At 40.8% G+C, this 17221-nt stretch overlaps 1 protein-coding gene across 2 annotated transcripts in view; it reads right to left on the bottom strand.

Annotated features, from left to right (window-relative positions):
• PDE8A (phosphodiesterase 8A) overlaps positions 1 to 17221 on the bottom strand; it is a 136252-nt gene that overhangs the window by 11584 nt on the left and 107447 nt on the right. For both annotated transcript variants that reach the window (XM_026060606.1, XM_026060607.1), the window contains exons 9-17: positions 12560 to 12648; positions 11153 to 11204; positions 11010 to 11052; positions 9977 to 10054; positions 8656 to 8726; positions 7825 to 7989; positions 6010 to 6058; positions 5587 to 5722; positions 2055 to 2253 (exon numbers count right to left, since the gene is read on the bottom strand). In XM_026060606.1, the coding sequence (XP_025916391.1) occupies positions 2055 to 2253; positions 5587 to 5722; positions 6010 to 6058; positions 7825 to 7989; positions 8656 to 8726; positions 9977 to 10054; positions 11010 to 11052; positions 11153 to 11204; positions 12560 to 12648 (882 nt within the window). The remainder of the gene's footprint in view (positions 1 to 2054; positions 2254 to 5586; positions 5723 to 6009; positions 6059 to 7824; positions 7990 to 8655; positions 8727 to 9976; positions 10055 to 11009; positions 11053 to 11152; positions 11205 to 12559; positions 12649 to 17221) is intronic.

The raw sequence follows: 17221 nt of genomic DNA, 5'->3' as shown, positions 1-17221 counted from the left end.
AGGATTTGGCCTTAAAAATTAGCTGCCACAGTAATGCAGTGTTATACACTCCTATACAACACCCTGAATACACAACAGAAAATGAATCTTCCTGAAGAAATCTGTGCTGAGTTAATTATGGTTGTGTTGACAGCTGTATGCCCAGAGTACAATAAATCTGTAAAAGTAGGCCTGTAAATACTGCTTATGTTAAATAGACCAGTCCATTGTGCACATTGCTTTCAAAGGTTTGACTAACACTGCAGTGCTGGTGATGTCAAAATACAAATAAAATTTGGAATATTAGCTGTAATATGTAAAACTCCATTACAAATGTCTCATATAAACCAATCAGCACATGCTACCAGTTTAAACAGATGGAAGGACCAGAAAGCCTTGCTTGCATCCTTCCTTATCCATCACAGGATGCATTAAAGCTATGTGTATTCTCCTCGTCAAGCAAGGGCTTATGGCTATCTTCAAGAACCAATTTGTCTGTACTAAGAGCAAATGCCCAGGGCTGGGTATGATCATGGCATACTGAGCACTTTGTCTTCTAGCAGGTTAGCAAACCCACTCGGACAAGCTGTCTACAGTCTGGCTGAGAAAGACCTGTGCAGATGGGAAGTGGCCAGAAGCTGGAGACTATCATCTGACCTGTTGGATCACAGCAATGTATCTCAGGCTCCTTTCCTGAGTCTGACATAGCAAACTTTGAAGGGATTTACATTTCCTTTATCTCCAACTCAGGTTAAGGATTTTAACTTTGTCACCTTAAGTCCTACAGCACAGGAGTGGAAATGATTCTGAGAACATTGCTTCACTTTGGGGGCAAGAAACTTTCCCAGACAAGAATTGAGTTCAGTTTACTGAAAATTCCTCAGTGTGAACTTGAGTGGCAGAATCTGGCCTCCTGTATTTAGGTTAAGTTGAACTGTGGATAACAGAAGCAGCTGTGCTGCAACTCTGAGAAGGTAAAGAGAGAATCTTGACCTTTGATATTGCTTCTTCTTCTGTTGCAACACTTTATTTTCCTTTGCCTACAGAGGAATGGAAATAACATTCTGGAAGGGAGGAGGCAGTCATGCTTCTGTGGCATTGAAATGATTCCAGATCTTCTCTGTTTTTCATAGATATTCTTGGGAAGACCAGCTAAACCTCTAGCAAATACAGGATTGAAAATATCCAGTGAAGTTCCTCTCCCACTTGGCATATAATATCTGTGAGTCAGCCACTGGAGAACACACTAATGAGCTGCAGCTCCAGGTTAAGGGACTTACTACAGTTTTAATGAGCTGTCAGAAGCTTGTTTACAGTCACAAATGTCTCAGCCAGGTGCCCATCACTAACCCTACCCTTAGACAGGCCAGTTCAGGGTAGGAATTTGTATCCAGAATGCAGTACAGAAATATGTACTGCCACTCTACTACAGAAACATGCAGTCACTGTTTTTACTCTCCTTCTCACAGCCCAGTCTGCCCTCTGGGTGCATGAGAACAAAGGTTGCTCTGATTTATTCTGGTTGTCAGTGGTTCTAATAAACCAATGAGCACTATGGTACACGGAACCTCAACAACTAATCTGTTTCAATGCTCTCCTCCAATGCAGTCTCTCTAAGCCTCAGGGTATCTCCTCCACTGGGTGATAGCTTTGGGAGCACCAAACCTACTTTATGGCCTACATTGTCCTGGGAGTATTATGCAAAACAACCATCACACAGTGGAAGAGATGGCCATTTATTAGTCTAAATCTGTATCTGAGGGGACCCTTACAAAAATAATTGTGTCATTAGTTGGCCCATCTCAGTAAGTTTAACTATACCAGAAAGTTTTTTTTTAAAAGGAGGATTTCATTCTCCCATAGCTCAATTCCAATAATACTAGTATCTGTCATTCCACATATGCTATAAGACAAATCCTAGAAGTCATGTAAAGCAGCGTAGTTCTTTGACCTTACGGTTGCCACACTGGTTGGCACTAGGTAGACATTTGGTCCTTGGTTTCTTTTCTAAGAGATCTTTCTTTGATCCCACCTGTACTTCCCACCCACACTGTTTCATATAAACATAGGCTCACCTTTACTCTTTCTTTAGACAAGAAATAAGCAGTGGCATGTAGCACATCAGCAGAATGCGTAGAGTTATGGTAGGAGTTGGAGGAATGGTAGTTAGCTTCAATAACTTGTAACCACGACCTCAGAGTTGATTCTGAACAGTTTAGGAATTCACAGATTCCAAAGCGAGCAAATATTTTGAGACCCAGATAAACCAAAGGCCTGCAGAGAAAAATAAACACAAACTTTAAAACAAATGAGGTTGAAAGAATACTAGATACTGTAAATAGTATGAATCTATACAGCATTTTTAACTAATAGCATGTCAGATTAGGTATAGGGATTTAATTGCTACAGAATTACAGTCCAAATCTGTGGAAAACTCTAACTACAACATGCGAGCAGTCAGAATCTGCCAGTTCCTGATCCTTCCAGGAATACTAAACAGGCTCTATATTGCTGCTATACTACATGTAGCAGCATTTTGGGATCTGGGGAGTCTACTTTGGGTAAATGTAGACTGCAGTCAAAATGAGATAAATTAGCATGTACTGAACACTCTGTGTGAGTGGAGGGAGGTGATCTCCCTGCTGCTGCCACAGTTTCCCAAACTAGCTTGTTTACAGCTAACTGGAGTATATCTATACTATATAATGCTGCAATCACTATTCTTTCTGCACTGCAGACCTGCTCCATTTCTTTCCCTTCTCCCACTTACCGGCTTCCATTGTTCATTGACTTTGCTTGCAACAGAGGATGGGAGCTGTCTCCATGCTCACTGTGCAGGGAGAAGGAGAGTCACTCCCTAAAACCTTCAGTTATACACACATTCTTCAACTACCTTACTGCTGCCATTTCAGTGCTGCAACTGCACCAGATGGAGCACACCAGGAGCTGAGGGGTTGCTGATGCACATTTTGCTTATATCAAAATTCTCACTCCTGCTAACCCTGATGGTGTTGCCACATCGGCAGTGCAATGGAGGTAATTTGGAAGCAAGTGAAAACTAGTGCTGACCAGGCCTGAGTATAGCATGTATAGAAGGGCTATATGCAGCCAAATGGACCTTCAGGCTGACCCAGGAGAAGACCAGTGTCTCCAAAGGTAGCCAACACACTGTATTCCAGTACTATTGCTTCTTGCAGGCCAAACTGCACTACTTAAAACCACAGAATCACAGAATCACAGAATGGCTGAGGTTGGAAAGGACCTCGAGATCATCTAGTCCAACCACCCTGCTCAAGCAGGGTCACCTAGAGCACATTGCACAGGATCACGTCCAGGCGGGTTTTGAATATCTCCAGAAACAGAGACTCCACAACCTCTCTGGGCAACCTGTTCCAGTGCTCTGTCACCCTCACAGTGAAGAAGTTTTTCCTCATGTTCAGATGGAACTTCCTGCATTTCAGTTTGTGCCCGTTGCCTCGCATCCTGTTGCTGGGCACCACTGAAAAGAGTCTGGCTCCATCCTCTTGACACCCTCCCTTAAGATACTTGTACACGTTGATAAGATCTCCTCTCAGCCTTCTCTTCTCTAGGCTAAACAGGCCCAGCTCTCTCAGCCTTTCCTTATATGACAGATGCTCCAGTCCCCTAATCATCAACCAGATGACTGGACGTTGAATGAGGATCAGAACAGCAGTACAGAATATTTCTAATGTGAGAGCTGTGAATGTGCAACACATTTAATAAAGCAAAAGAAAAAAAAATCAATTTTAAGTCCACTAGCTTTTGCTTGAACCCAGTTAACACTGCTGTTTTCTTGTCCGATACATTTTTGCTTAAGAAGAACAGGTATAGTGGTCAATATTTTCAAATGTGGATTCCTAAAAATGGATCGAAAACCCATATTTAGGCATGTCAGTTTGCTGCTTGATTCCAGATGTGTCAAGCACTCAGATTTCCAGCTACACCTCATGGGGCTACCTGAGGTTGTACAGAGTTGGATGTACAACTTTAGGCAAAAATACTCAACAATCCTATATCATATGTACTAGCAGTATAACACAGTACCGTGGAGACTCTGAATGCTAGAGTGTTAACACCACATAGCACTACCAGACAAAGGTCTCTCCAGGTTTCTGTGTCAGGGAACTGTCATATCTCCTGCACTAAGCTTAGATTTAACGAATTATCTTGGCTTTGCTACCATATGTCTGCTTGGACTAGAAATAAATACTAATAACATATTCATAGTTGTGATTCATGGAGGATCACTTTAATTCCTTTAATAAATGAATTGCCTTTATTTAAACACAGCAGGAATCAATCCTAATTATAATATCTTTAATAAGAGGATTGGTAACAAAATACCTCCTTTGTCCCTCTGTGGTCTCTCCAAATCAATAAGAACAGAGAAACCTATCTGGTGATCTCATGCATGTTGGCTGGGATAATTAATTCTTAAGTTATTGCAATGTGCGTATTAAATGTTACAAATCATACTTTTTTTAATTACTGTATCTATAGCACTTCATTAGCAATAGGAATGTAGCAAAGGAAAAAATAAAGGGATCGAATGTAAATTTCTTCACTTACAATAAAATCTAAAATTATATCACTTAAGGAAGAATAAAAATCTGAATGTTTTGGCTCATAAAACCAAGATCTAAAATAGAAATGAATATGTGTTAATTAAATGCCATGATAACTTGCTCAGACAAAGTTTTTGAATATCTTTCCAAGCTCTTACGGATCTGGGATTTTGATGAGGGATTAAGATAGTCCATTCGTTGCAGGATCTAGCCTCCAAATTACAATCTCATACAAGCTTTAGCATTAAATAAGAAACTAGACCCAAAGGAGAATTTTTGATAGGCACCAGCAAATAAAACCAAAGATTTAAAGAGAAAGATCAATTTACAGTCTTAGTGGTAGAATTTGCTACTAATGAAGTATAGTCTATCAAAACTACTGATCTGATTTTGAAAACTGCAATGAAAATTGTTACACTTTACTTTTAAACAGTAAATATTCTTCAGTTAATCTTATACATAAAATGTAGCCTTCTGAGATTTAGAATAAAGATATTCCTCCAATCACAGAGAAAGGCAATGATAATTCTGCCAAAAAGCTGTATTTGAACATTTAAGAATAAAAATTACTCTATAATATGGAGAGAAGTAAAGTGTGATCTACACAGCTGATCAGATTAATACCAACATGTTGACTCTGTGCATAGTTGGACATGATTTGAACTTGGATCGCCACAAATTTGATTTGTATAAGTTTTTGATTATCAAGAACAGAAAAGAAAGGCTTTTAAAATTATGTTGCTTTGTTATTATACCATATCAAAGATATTTAGTCTTCATTGGCATCTACTGGAAATCAGCAGAAAATAGTGTGTGATGAAACAGAAGGTATTTAGTGGGTTCATACACAAGTAGAAATGACAACAAAGATATGACATTGAGAGAATTTCAGACACTTTCCTTTGAAAATAAATGTAATTCCAATTTGAAAAACAGATGTAGAGAAATTAGAGCTGATTACAGGATGACATTTAAGTCAATTTGCAGCAACTTTAATTCATGGGCCTTCCAGTTTACTGACCTTTTATGGGTGGCAGCCTCAAGTTCAAAGATATCAAAATCCCAGTGTTCTTCATTTTCCATTGCCTGTGTTATCCGTGGGGGTATGTCATTGAGGGAGATTGGAGAGATCAAACTGCCAGCAACCTGATGAGTTTCTGTTGAGGAATATATTTGCAGATCACTATTAATAACCCTGAGGTACACTTTTACTAAATGTACATGTTTTCTTTTCTGTAATCATGCCTGGCAACTCTTATTTCTGTAAAGCGCAGTAATGCTGTAGAACAATACTTAAATAAATAATGTTTATTTAAAATAAATAATGTTTATTTAAAAATAAACAATGTTTATTAAAAAATAAGAACAGCTGATCACACTTTCCATGTTTCTTAAAATTTTTATCACCTTTTAACATCTTAGTAACTGCCAAATTAAAACTTACGTTTTGCTGACAATATGTATTCGTTCCCTGATAATCGTCGTAAACCATCCTGTTCAATAAAAGGTGAGAGTTAAATGCAGGGTATTGTAAAAAAGATCTATAAGAAGATGATTGAAAGTAGTAGCACTATGACTTTACTGAAACCTGATTAACTGTCACAGTCATCAAAGCTGCCTCACCTTTATTTGTGTGCACTCTATTAAGATTTGCCTGTTTTAATTGTACTTCAAAATGGATGAGAAACTGCAAGATACGGGATACAACATAAACTCAGATAGGTACAAACTGGAATTTCTCAGGTGCAGATTAAGGTCTGGAATTACAGCCTCACATCTGCCTTTGTTTGGTCAACACAGACACTGGGTCTGGGTGTGTGCCAAAAACCAGGCACTATATGTCTGCTCACTTCCCATCAACAACGGTAGCTGGGTGGTGGCAGGGAATGGATGGAGACATGCTTGTACTCTCCTCCCCCCTGTATTGGCAGACCAGGTCACCTCAGCAGTACAAGGAGCTTGTGATTTGTTGCTGGGATTGCAGAGCAACAAATTACCAAATTACTCTGGGGCCTCCCTTCTATCAAAGAAGAACGTATGCTTGTGTATTCTCCAACTCGGTGCCTCCTAGGCTTAATTCTGGCACAACGCCTGGATGCGCAGACTGAGCCTAAGGATTAAAACTAACAGAATGCTACATTTAATATTTACCTTTCAATTCATAATTCTAAAAGCTGTGGCCCAAATCTTGCTTGCTTTTTTGATGTCCACACTGTTAGTTACTATACATTAATATTAGTCCATGATGTAAAAAAACAGTTATTAAAAAAAATATATCATTCTCAATGCATTCTTCTAACTTGCCAACAATGTTCTGTGGCCAAAGCACAGCAGAGGTAAATGTGGATGCTGTATCGGAATCATCATGAAATGATATTAGCCCAGAGACATCTCTGAAATCTCATCTCTAAGACATCTTATGAGCCTTTGCATCCAACACATTGTCAATTTTTTTTTCCTGAGGTAGCCTTTTAGATGTAACCTGCTACTAATAGGCACAAATATCCCTAAGGCACAGGTAACATTCATCCAAGTTCATCTAGTTATCATCAGAACAGCCAGACTCCAGACTTTGAAGGTTTAGGTTCAGTTCTTTGCTTTGCTACGTGCCCTTTGTTCAACTTTGGATGTATCACTTCTTTTTTCAATGTCTCTGTTCCTCTTTTAAAAATGTAATAACATAATACATGCTTTCTTCAGTCTTTTTCTTGTCTTGTTTATTTAAATAATAAGTTCTATGGAGCATGATTGTGTCTTAATATGTGGACATTCATGTTCCTAGCTCAAAGGACTCTGACCTTTCTAGTCTCCAAATACTAATATCATCCAAAGAAGTAACAACAAAAGTATATTTYGCATTCTTTTGAAAATGCATTCTTTTTATACACTGAAAAGCCCCAACACATGCCATTCTAACACTAATTAATGAATATAAATATCTAGCTGTCTTTTTTTCTTCCTCTCCCATCTATACCACTCTGAAATGAATCATATTGAAAAAAGAAGTGCATTTCCTTCCCCGTTCTAGTGAAAATAAAGCTGCAAGTGGACTGGCCAATTCCTCCCATTTTCAGAGACWTTTTAATAGCACGGAGGGAAAAAAAACAAAACAAAAAGAGGTATGTAGTTTTTAATGAAAATTTGGCATTTTAGATGCAAAGCTTATGTCAGATGATACAGACCAGGTAACTGGGAAAACCTTACCACTATCAGGCAATGGAATATTAATCAATAGCTGTTTGTGGCAGTATGTACTTACTGTCATTAACCCTCCAACGAGGTCACTTGTATGTGGATCCTCATCTTTTGTCCCCAGTTGTGGAGAGTACAACTCAGTGGTTCTTAAAATCTCCAAAACTCGGTCTAAAGCTTCTGCAACCGGAATAGGACTGCTTTCTTGTGCAGCATTGATGATGTTTATTACCTAGGTTAACATCAGACACGTTTTGAATTAGAAGTGATTATAAGTGATTTAAGAAAGGACAGAGACTTTAATCAGCTATTATGGAAAACCCATAGCAACTGAATGAGATCTGCAACTTTAACTCATGTGTGGAAGAATCAAAGTGAAACCTCTAAAGGCACATTAATAAAGCACTGATGTTTGCTACTGACTTTAGGAACAGGATCATGGCCTTAAAGACAGTAATTCTATTAGTTACTTTTCTGTTTGAGGCACAGCCTCAAAATGTCTCCGGATGGATTTAGTATAACCTTCTTCCATATTCCTCTGTCAGTTTATTAAAGAGCTGACTTTTGCCATACCCTTGCATGGTTTCAGAAAACAGCTTGCGATGYGTAAGTAAAGAAGAAGAGCTCTAATCCTGTCTTTCACACAGGCAGGGGTCCTTAAAAGGGGTTGTGCAATGGCTGACCACAGGGAGGGCACTCTGCTAAGCAGGCCTGGGAGAACAGGGCCCAGAGCATCTSTTTTTTTGGAGTTCCACCAGTGGGCAGGTGGAATGGGGGAAGAAGCTGCACTAAAGCGCAGCACTGCCTTGCTCTTCAAGTCTGGATGCAGTACTGGAAGTCATGCAACAGCGTTCCAGCACAGCAGGGCTGACAACGGCTAGCAACAGTCGCGCATTACCTTGGTGATAGGTGCTTCAATAGTCATGGAATGTATCCTGGCCATAGAAGAGTGCCGCCGTTGTGAGCTGCCTGTGGGGAAAACAAAGCAGAATCAGTATCCTGATTTCAACAACAAGGCACAACATAAGGAGTCAGCCAAGAACTGTGGATTAATTTTCTGAACTGCATACACTGTTGTGCCCCTCAGAGGTGATATATTGCAGAACGTATACACATGCTTGTTATGCCAGGAACACACAGGTGCAAAGAGATGCTTGCTGAACCATTGTTATCCCAGAATAGAGATAAGTAGCTGTAATAGCCTGGCAAAATCATGGTATTGTTTTTGTATTTGAAATAAATAAAATATTTAATGAAATATTCATGTAAAGACTATGCAGGGGTGTGTGGGTGTGTGTGTATGTATGTGTATGTGTGTGTAAACTGGCAGGCACATGTACATAACAATTACACTTAGGTTTTTATATGATACATACAATTTTGCTAGCTGATGCACCAACATGACAAGTCATAATGAGTCAGCTTCCAAGCTGAGGTAAATCAGTGAAGATCCTTTGAAGTGAAGATAGCTATGCCAAATTAAAACAGCAGAGGTTCTGGCCTATTATTCATTGGAAATTGAAAAACGAACAACATTTTATATCAGTTAGCAATTTAGTTTCCATACAGAAAAGGCCAAAATGGGATTTTTCTGAACAGTTATGTTGTGTTACCTATAAAATTCAGACACATTTCTGTTACTCTTTGTGCTGAGCATCTCTTAAGAAAAAGAATCAATGCTATTTTTGTCATATTTGSGCATGATTGTATTCTCACTGCTACAGACCTACTTCCATGTTTCACCAGTGCCTGCTGCCTAGATGGTACTGATGTATGCTTTAACAAAACCATGTAAGTATTGGCAAAAGTTTCCAATATGTGACTCATCTATCAAGTTTGGGATGATATAATCAAGCACAATACAACACAGTGAAAAGAAAACAACAGGGTAAGAAAATTAACTTCAGATTTTTATTGAGAAAAGAGGTAAAGAATGTAATATTTTGTTAGGATTAAAGCCTGCCATTTGTACTTGGAAAGTATCTCTGTTGAATCTCATGAAATTACCCATGCAGGATGGTAAATGAACCCTTTCATTCTTCACTGTTTCAAAAAGGGATTCAAAGTTCATGAGAATAAAATGGGGTTGTTCCACAAACGTAAAGTCATTCATGGACTGGTGACTTGAAATTATATCAGCATGTGTGCATGTGATATGTATATATGTACATAAAAATGTATACATATAGAAATCAAAAAAATCTACTTATTTAACATACCATCACTCCCTCGTGAGGTTGTGGATCTGACATCTAGTGATCCTTTCCTCCTGTCTTTGTGTCTGCAAGTCTGAATATCTGGGGAGACAATGATATTGTACAATGACATAACCTCTGCCTAATATGTATGTTAAAGGAATGGAAAGTCAGAGAAAGGCTGATAGCAACTGAGTGACATTCACCACAGCGCTTCAGCAGATGAGAGCCAGTGAAAGCTCCTTCTGAAATTCTTGCCCACTGATGCTGCCACGAACCCGAACATAATCTCTGGCAAAGCAAACCTAAGTGGCTTTGCAGAGGGGAATTAACAGTGTGGAGGGAAAAGCTCCTCTCTCAACACAGTGCAATTGTAGTTGTGGATACAACTTGTACAACACACCTGAGTTCACTTGAGGAACAACTGCCACAGAGAATCGGTGGCCCAGAGTACACTGCACACCAGCAAACTAGGCAACGTATTCTGGATCCCCTTTAGGCTCCGGCAGGTATAAACTGCACTACCAAGACTACAGTTAACAAGTACCTGCTGCATGGATGGCAAAGATGTCTCAGCTGCAGAGTTGATATGTGGGATAAGGATGAACAGTAGGGTTGGGCATCCTCATTTCCTCCCACAGGCAAATATCCCACAATACAGTTAAAAGCAGTGCAAACATACCTGCCACTAGCTATAGACCAGCCTTGACAACATTCTTAATAGATGGTGTCCTTAATATTTCTAATTTTGTCACAGGGATCCAGCACCTACAACTGAAATGTGACACTGAACCCAGCACAATACAAACTTGGGGCCCTAACACTGCATTTTCAAGATTGGGTTGCTTTGTGTCACTTCTAAAACAAATCATGCAGGGACAGAGAGCTTGCATCTATTTTGCTGACTTCTGAACTGGATTCCTAGTTTATTGCTAACTAAATATTATTTTCGGATTGTCTTGTGCAACCAGTGGTTTTCAGCCAGACCACTAGCAACTGGCTTCATCTTTCCGCAGGCACGTCCTCCACTTCTTATGACAAAAGAGATGTGTCATACCTGTCTGAGATTCAGCCTGAACACGTTCACATGTTTTTTCTGCCTACAAATCAGTATGAGAAATTCAGTTAGTCAGAATTTTCCCATTATTTTGTAATATTTAGGGCTCAAACTAAAGGAAGCATATCACCATTTTCACTTACCTTATTGTTGTCATTGCACAGTCTACTAATTGACACATAGTGTCTAATCTTTCTGTAGGCAAAAAACAATGTGTTAATTCCCATCCAAATCCCAGCTCTGATTCAGTGCTGATATACAAAATGGGGAGTAACAACAAATCAATATAGGACAAACCCTGTTCTGGCAGGAATACTCGATAGGGAATGGAAAAAACCACAGTTCTGCTGCACAGGATGGGGAATACAGAATGGAAGTGTTTTTTTTGCAAAGACTGTTCCTTCCTCTTTCTCCCCAACCCCTTCCCCCCCCCCCCCCGCTTCTTCAGGGCTACTATAGGATATTCCAGGTATGATATAACTGAGAAATATGCAACAGTGCAAATTCAACAGCCCAAACCTTCTATAGGATTTAGGGATAGAGCAGTTAGACTGCAAACTGCAGTCTTGATTACCAGAAAACTTTCTAAGCCAGCTTCAAATGGGCTTAGATTTCTCCCCAAGCAACAATGTACATAATACATATTGCTCTTACTGGTTTGGCATCTTAAGCTGAAAAGATGTTTTCACTCTACTAATGGAGAGTAGAGAACATGAGTTACTTCCAGGGGATTAAATCAACTTAAAACACCACGCTTCTGCTAATTAAAAACTGATTCCCTCTTTTTAAAGTACATAACAGCATGAAGAAGCTGCATTCAGCCTTTCCTTCATGACAAGACACACCTTTCTAAATGAATGTCTCAGCCAAGGAACATACATTGTAGAGGGAATTCTGGAAGATAATGTGTAGTTCTTTTAATTAATGCACGTGTTGCCTTAGAGGGCTTTGAAACTGTAACTGCATGCAATCTGATCCACTTTCTTTCCTAACGTTGTATGGGAGGCCTTATTATAAATCTACCCATAACTAACGTATACCAGTGTGCTCTAAATGCTCTGTTCAGGGACCAAGTGAAAGCTACACAAAAATCAAGACATGCTTGAATAGGGGGAGATCTTTGCAGATGAATTTTGATGAGGATGAAAGCACATAGTAACCTCATCACAGAAAGACACTTTACAACAGCCTTGAGTAGGTCAGCATTACAGGGGAACAGTGGAGCAGGACGTGGGTTGATATGATGGTGCCCTACACAAGGGACAGAAAGAGAGGGGGAGGCACTTGCACTTCAGTGTATTAGAAGAAAAATAGTCACAAGTGAGCACATCTGGCTTCCTTTTTGGAGAGGATTAGCAGAATTCCCTGCAAACAGCATGTAAAGTTGAATTTGCCCCAAGGAATTAAATCCAGAGGTCTGAGTCTCCCTTTGCATAAGTTTTCTTTATACTCAGTAGCAGGATAATCCAATGACTGCTGAAAGCAGTTGAAGTTGAACCAAACTGAGCCTTGAATCAAACGTAAATCACAGCTTTAGCTTTCATACTTACCCTCCCTGTCCGATGACAGGTATTATCTTCACATTTTGCTGTATGCTATCTCCATTTTTCTTTTTCGCATAGTACATTCCTTGCCATTCCTGCAAAAGAAATTCAAGGGAAAAGAAGTTCAAAATGCAATCAACAAACCCAACATGGTTTTCTATACATTCCTCTTCATTTGGCACCCTTGGAAAGGTCARATAAAACAGAAATAGAAACTGCAGCTTCATATGTTTTTTCATTGAACAGTGCCTTACAACACAAAATCTAAGGTTCACTCTTAAGGGTCTCAAAGACAAGGAACATGTCAGAGGAACGTATGACAAAAAGAAGCAATGTAGTGAAGGTGATGTTGGCTCAGGTGTTACCTTAATCCAATTAGAGATCACTACAGACTTCTTCAGAAATGTCTTCCTGCTAACCTGGCATTTTATTTATAAAACCCAATAATTCAAATTCCAAATAATCCTATAAACAGTAGCAGAAAATTTGAGAAATACGTTGTTGTTCTTACACAGAGTAGTTATCCTTCCAGTTCTAACAAACCTACCAACAAATGAAAGGACACTGGCGCTGGACCTTTGCAGTTGCACCGGCAGTGTTCCCGAGCCTGAAGCTGTGCACGCCACGTGCTTCAGAGAGCCCCGAGTATGGTGGGGTCATCTCCACCAGGCGGGCTGATGGTCCAGCGTGGAAAGGAGGGATTGTGGTAGTTCGGGAAAGGGTTGGGACTGGTTAAACTGTGCTTACCCTCAAATTGCGCCCTTATAACTAGGGGACTAGTTAACTAGGGTTAACTGTTGTGCTGCTGCCGATGCTCGGGGAACTGCCCAGAGGGGCAGGCTGAGAGCGCCCCGACAGTGACAGCCAAGCCTCAGGCGCCACGGGAGCATGAGCCCATCCGAACCGGGTATTCACTCCCTGTCCTCTGCCTGGCAGGACCAGGGGTGCTGGGGGACGTGGCAAGAGACCCAGTGAAAGAGCAAGAGCCGGGACCAGCTCCCACCTGGGGCAAGGGCTGTGGAGAGGCTCCGGGAGTGCCGGCAGGCTTGCACAGCGGGGAGAGCGATCCCGTGGCCTGGTCCAGGATGTGCACCACACGGCTGGGACCACCATGCTGGCCAGCCTGCCTTCCCTGACCGCACTGCCTTCCCCGGGACAGGGAGGTCGTGTGAGAAACCATGACAGGGACCTGCCCAGCTCCGCTCCGGCCCGCACCATCTCCCGCCTTGCTGGGAAGCCATGGCATTCCTTAGCATGAAATACTTCTGCGACTGAAAGTGCTCTGGTATCCGAGCCCATTTACTCGCCACACTGGCAGTTTGGTCTCAAGTCACGACAGGGATCCATCCTGGCATTTTTTAAGCAAGGCAGAGCCTCCCAAAACAGCCACTGGATTCTGCCTCCCGCTGGCTGCCCTCCCCTCTAACAGGGTTCATCATCCTTAGGGACATGGGCCTGAGGACCATGTATGAGTAGAAGATTTTTACAGTATCAGATTTTCACTACCAACATCATTGTATTTTGATAAAATTCACAAATGGAAGGGGAAAAAAGGCAGGATGGGAAGGAATTTCTCATTTTTCAGCAAGAAGTAACTTTTTTCTCTGGGAACGAGACATTTCTAGTGCAGAACACAAATTATTCCAAAGCCTTGTTTTTTCTTTCAGTGAGCCTCAGAAGATGGCTCTTCTGCCTTGTTCAAGCCACGCTTTTAAACAAAATAGTTAAAACAGTAACTGCTGTTATTCAGAGATTTTGAAGCCAGAAGGCACTATCATGCTCTAACACCCCGTCCAACGCCAGTGGCCCGCAGCAGGGCCTGCAGCCGCCAGGCCGGCACAAGCAGAGCTGCCGAGGTGTGGCTGCAGCAAACTCTTCCCCTCCTTAGCTCTCGCTCCCTCCGAATCCCCTCCCCACCTCACTGCTCCTCTCACCATTTACCCCAGCCGGCCTTGCACGCCACAGTCCACGTCCCACAGCCAGAAATGCCTTAAYGCTGACTGGCCTCCCCACGTCTCCCCTTGTGTGCGGTGTGCGGTCAGGAGCTGCCTCTCTACGGGGATATTGAGGCGTACTCAGGAAAAGCACGTCTGGGAACCCTACCTAGGTCTCCTTTCGTTTCCGGCAGCAGCGCAGAAGCCAGTGACCTTCCAGCTGAGCCAGTCTCTGCAACCTGACTGCTGACAAGAGTTACAGTCTTGCCTACCCAGATCTCTATCCCTAGAATAGTTGTTGGTGTGTTTTTTAAATGGCTGCAGATTTTGATCTGGTCCTCTAATAAGTACCAAATGATTAATAATTAATTGATTCCATATTGCATATACACTTAATGCAAAGTTTAACCAAGTAAATTGTTGTCTTTCAGTTGAGTTTGACAAACTTTGGATCAGATTTTTTAAACATATGTAAAAATAACTTCACGAGGCACATGATACAGATATATCTGTGTTAGACTGACAGATCTCACAGTCAGCCAGGCACAAGCACAGGTACAGAGAGAACAGTTTTGCATTTATTCTAATGGAGACAGCAAATAAAGACTGCAGCCCACAGAGAGCTGCATGGTGACAGGCTGTGCAGAAAAAAATCTGAAAGGCTTTTCCAAGGATCTGTCAGAGGAAAGAACTGTGCATAACAAATTCGGAAACAGACATAGCATCTTCTCCTGTGAGCTGCATGAGGAATATAAATGAGGACAAAGCAAACAACAAAAAATTCAATGGTCTCATAATTAAAAGTATGCATATCAATAGTTTCCTGACAACCAGGATGAGGCAGAGATGAGCAATCGATCTCTACACCCAGGTAATAAACCCAGAATATGCACACGGGGATGAAGTCATAAGGCAGCGACTGGATAATTCCAGCACTGAAGGTGCATCCTGTTCAAGACAGGCTGGAGTTATTCACTAGGGTGTTCTTCATAGTCAACAGAGGGATTTTTCAACTTGTGAATTTCTAAAACCCGTGAAACTGTGGCAGGAAATATGTGAGGAAGAAGGTCAGCAGAATTCTGCAAAAGAGGAGGTCCAAGCCAAACTCCTGCTGGTATATAAAGTTCTCACAGGGACATTACTTATACATATTTTAAGAACACCATATGCTCTCTCACAGAGCCTCTGTTAGAAATCCAACAGAGACGAGCTACCTCTCAAGACATGTCTTCAGTCAAGCTCATTTTTATGACTACATTACAGCCACACAAATATAGTGCTCAGGCACTTCTGCATGACCTGGTGTGCTAGGATCAAATGCAGACTAAGAACCATAGACAGACAGCAAAAAACCCCTTCCAGCCTTTATACAGCATCCTCAAAATTAACATTGAGGCTTAAGGCTTCATTCAGCAGGCCGTGGTGTGCATCTACCCACTGAAATGATTCATTCGTGCACAGTAAGTAACACCCCAGTTCAACCTTCCTTTTAAATTTGGGGTGTCTTGCACAAGACAGCAAAGTTCAGCAAGCTACTTGCAGAAAACAGAACAAATGAAAATAAATAGAAAATGTCAGGAAAACCATCTCACAGAAAGTAACTTTGAGTCTAGGAAGGAATTGCCACAGACCTTTATCACAGAGCTTGATCACTCTCCCACTCCCTCTATAAAGATATCTATCTCGCAAATAGTTCCCAAGGAGTGAAAGGAATCATGTGTCTTGTCTGATTTATCGATAGCTATCTGTCTCACTTTAGAAGAAGTGAAACTGTGATGAAGAGCTTTGTGTCAAGCTGCAGAGATCAGAGGCAGCAAGAACTCGAGCCAGAGAGAAACACAATGGCACAGTTCATCTTAATGGATGTGATTTGAATCATGAAACAAATGCATGAAGAAAGTACAACCTGTTTCTTAACTCCTCACGTACGGATTGGTGAAAATGCCTTTCAGTAATTCTGGCTTCTTGCAAATTTTAGCCAGCTATCGTAACAAAAAGTGAACTTCCAGAGATTTTTCTTTTGCCAAAAGAAAGAACATTCTGAGCCAAGAATCACTATGCACCACACAATTAGTAATTTTGGTGTATAATGTCTGTCAACTCTTGTTTGCATGTTTGTCAGCACAAGAAGGGAAATACTGCAAGAGTTCATCTTCCTAAAAAATCCACTTCAAGAATAGATGCAGACTTTCCAAAGATCAGTTTTATTAAAAATCAGAAAATCCTGCTTTCCATTATTTTTGTTATTTGTCATGTTCGTTCAAACCAGAAAAGCCAAAATCAGAGGAGAATATCATAGAAGACAACTGGCTTTTTTGGTATGTTATAACCTACTGTAACCAATACATAGATGATTTCTAATGGGAGGCAGTCTTTTACATTCAGGACATCAAGAAATCACAAGTGTGAAAACAACACACAGACCAAGTCAGAATCATCCAGACTCAAGTTAGGCACCTCGGAAAATGCTGTAACATCTTGACACAAATCATCTCAAACCAAAGCACCTTCAAAGGGCTGGGGTATTTCAAAGGTTACTCCACACAATAAAACCGGACCTGCAAATACTTCCTTGTAAGAATTTCATTTGTAATTCATTTTTCTATTAATATGTAAATATGAGGCTACACAGATTGCATACTATAAAATGTTCCAATGGGAAATAAAAAAACCACATGCAAATAGAACTATCCACTTAAAACAGTTCAAGCTGTTCCAGACAGACAGGTTTTAA

This window comes from Apteryx rowi, unplaced genomic scaffold (assembly GCF_003343035.1).
Source record: "Apteryx rowi isolate R43461 unplaced genomic scaffold, aptRow1 scaffold_17, whole genome shotgun sequence".
Classification (NCBI taxonomy): domain Eukaryota; kingdom Metazoa; phylum Chordata; class Aves; order Apterygiformes; family Apterygidae; genus Apteryx; species Apteryx rowi.
Note: the sequence above shows the minus strand (reverse complement) of the source record. Positions and strands in the feature narration are given on the sequence as shown.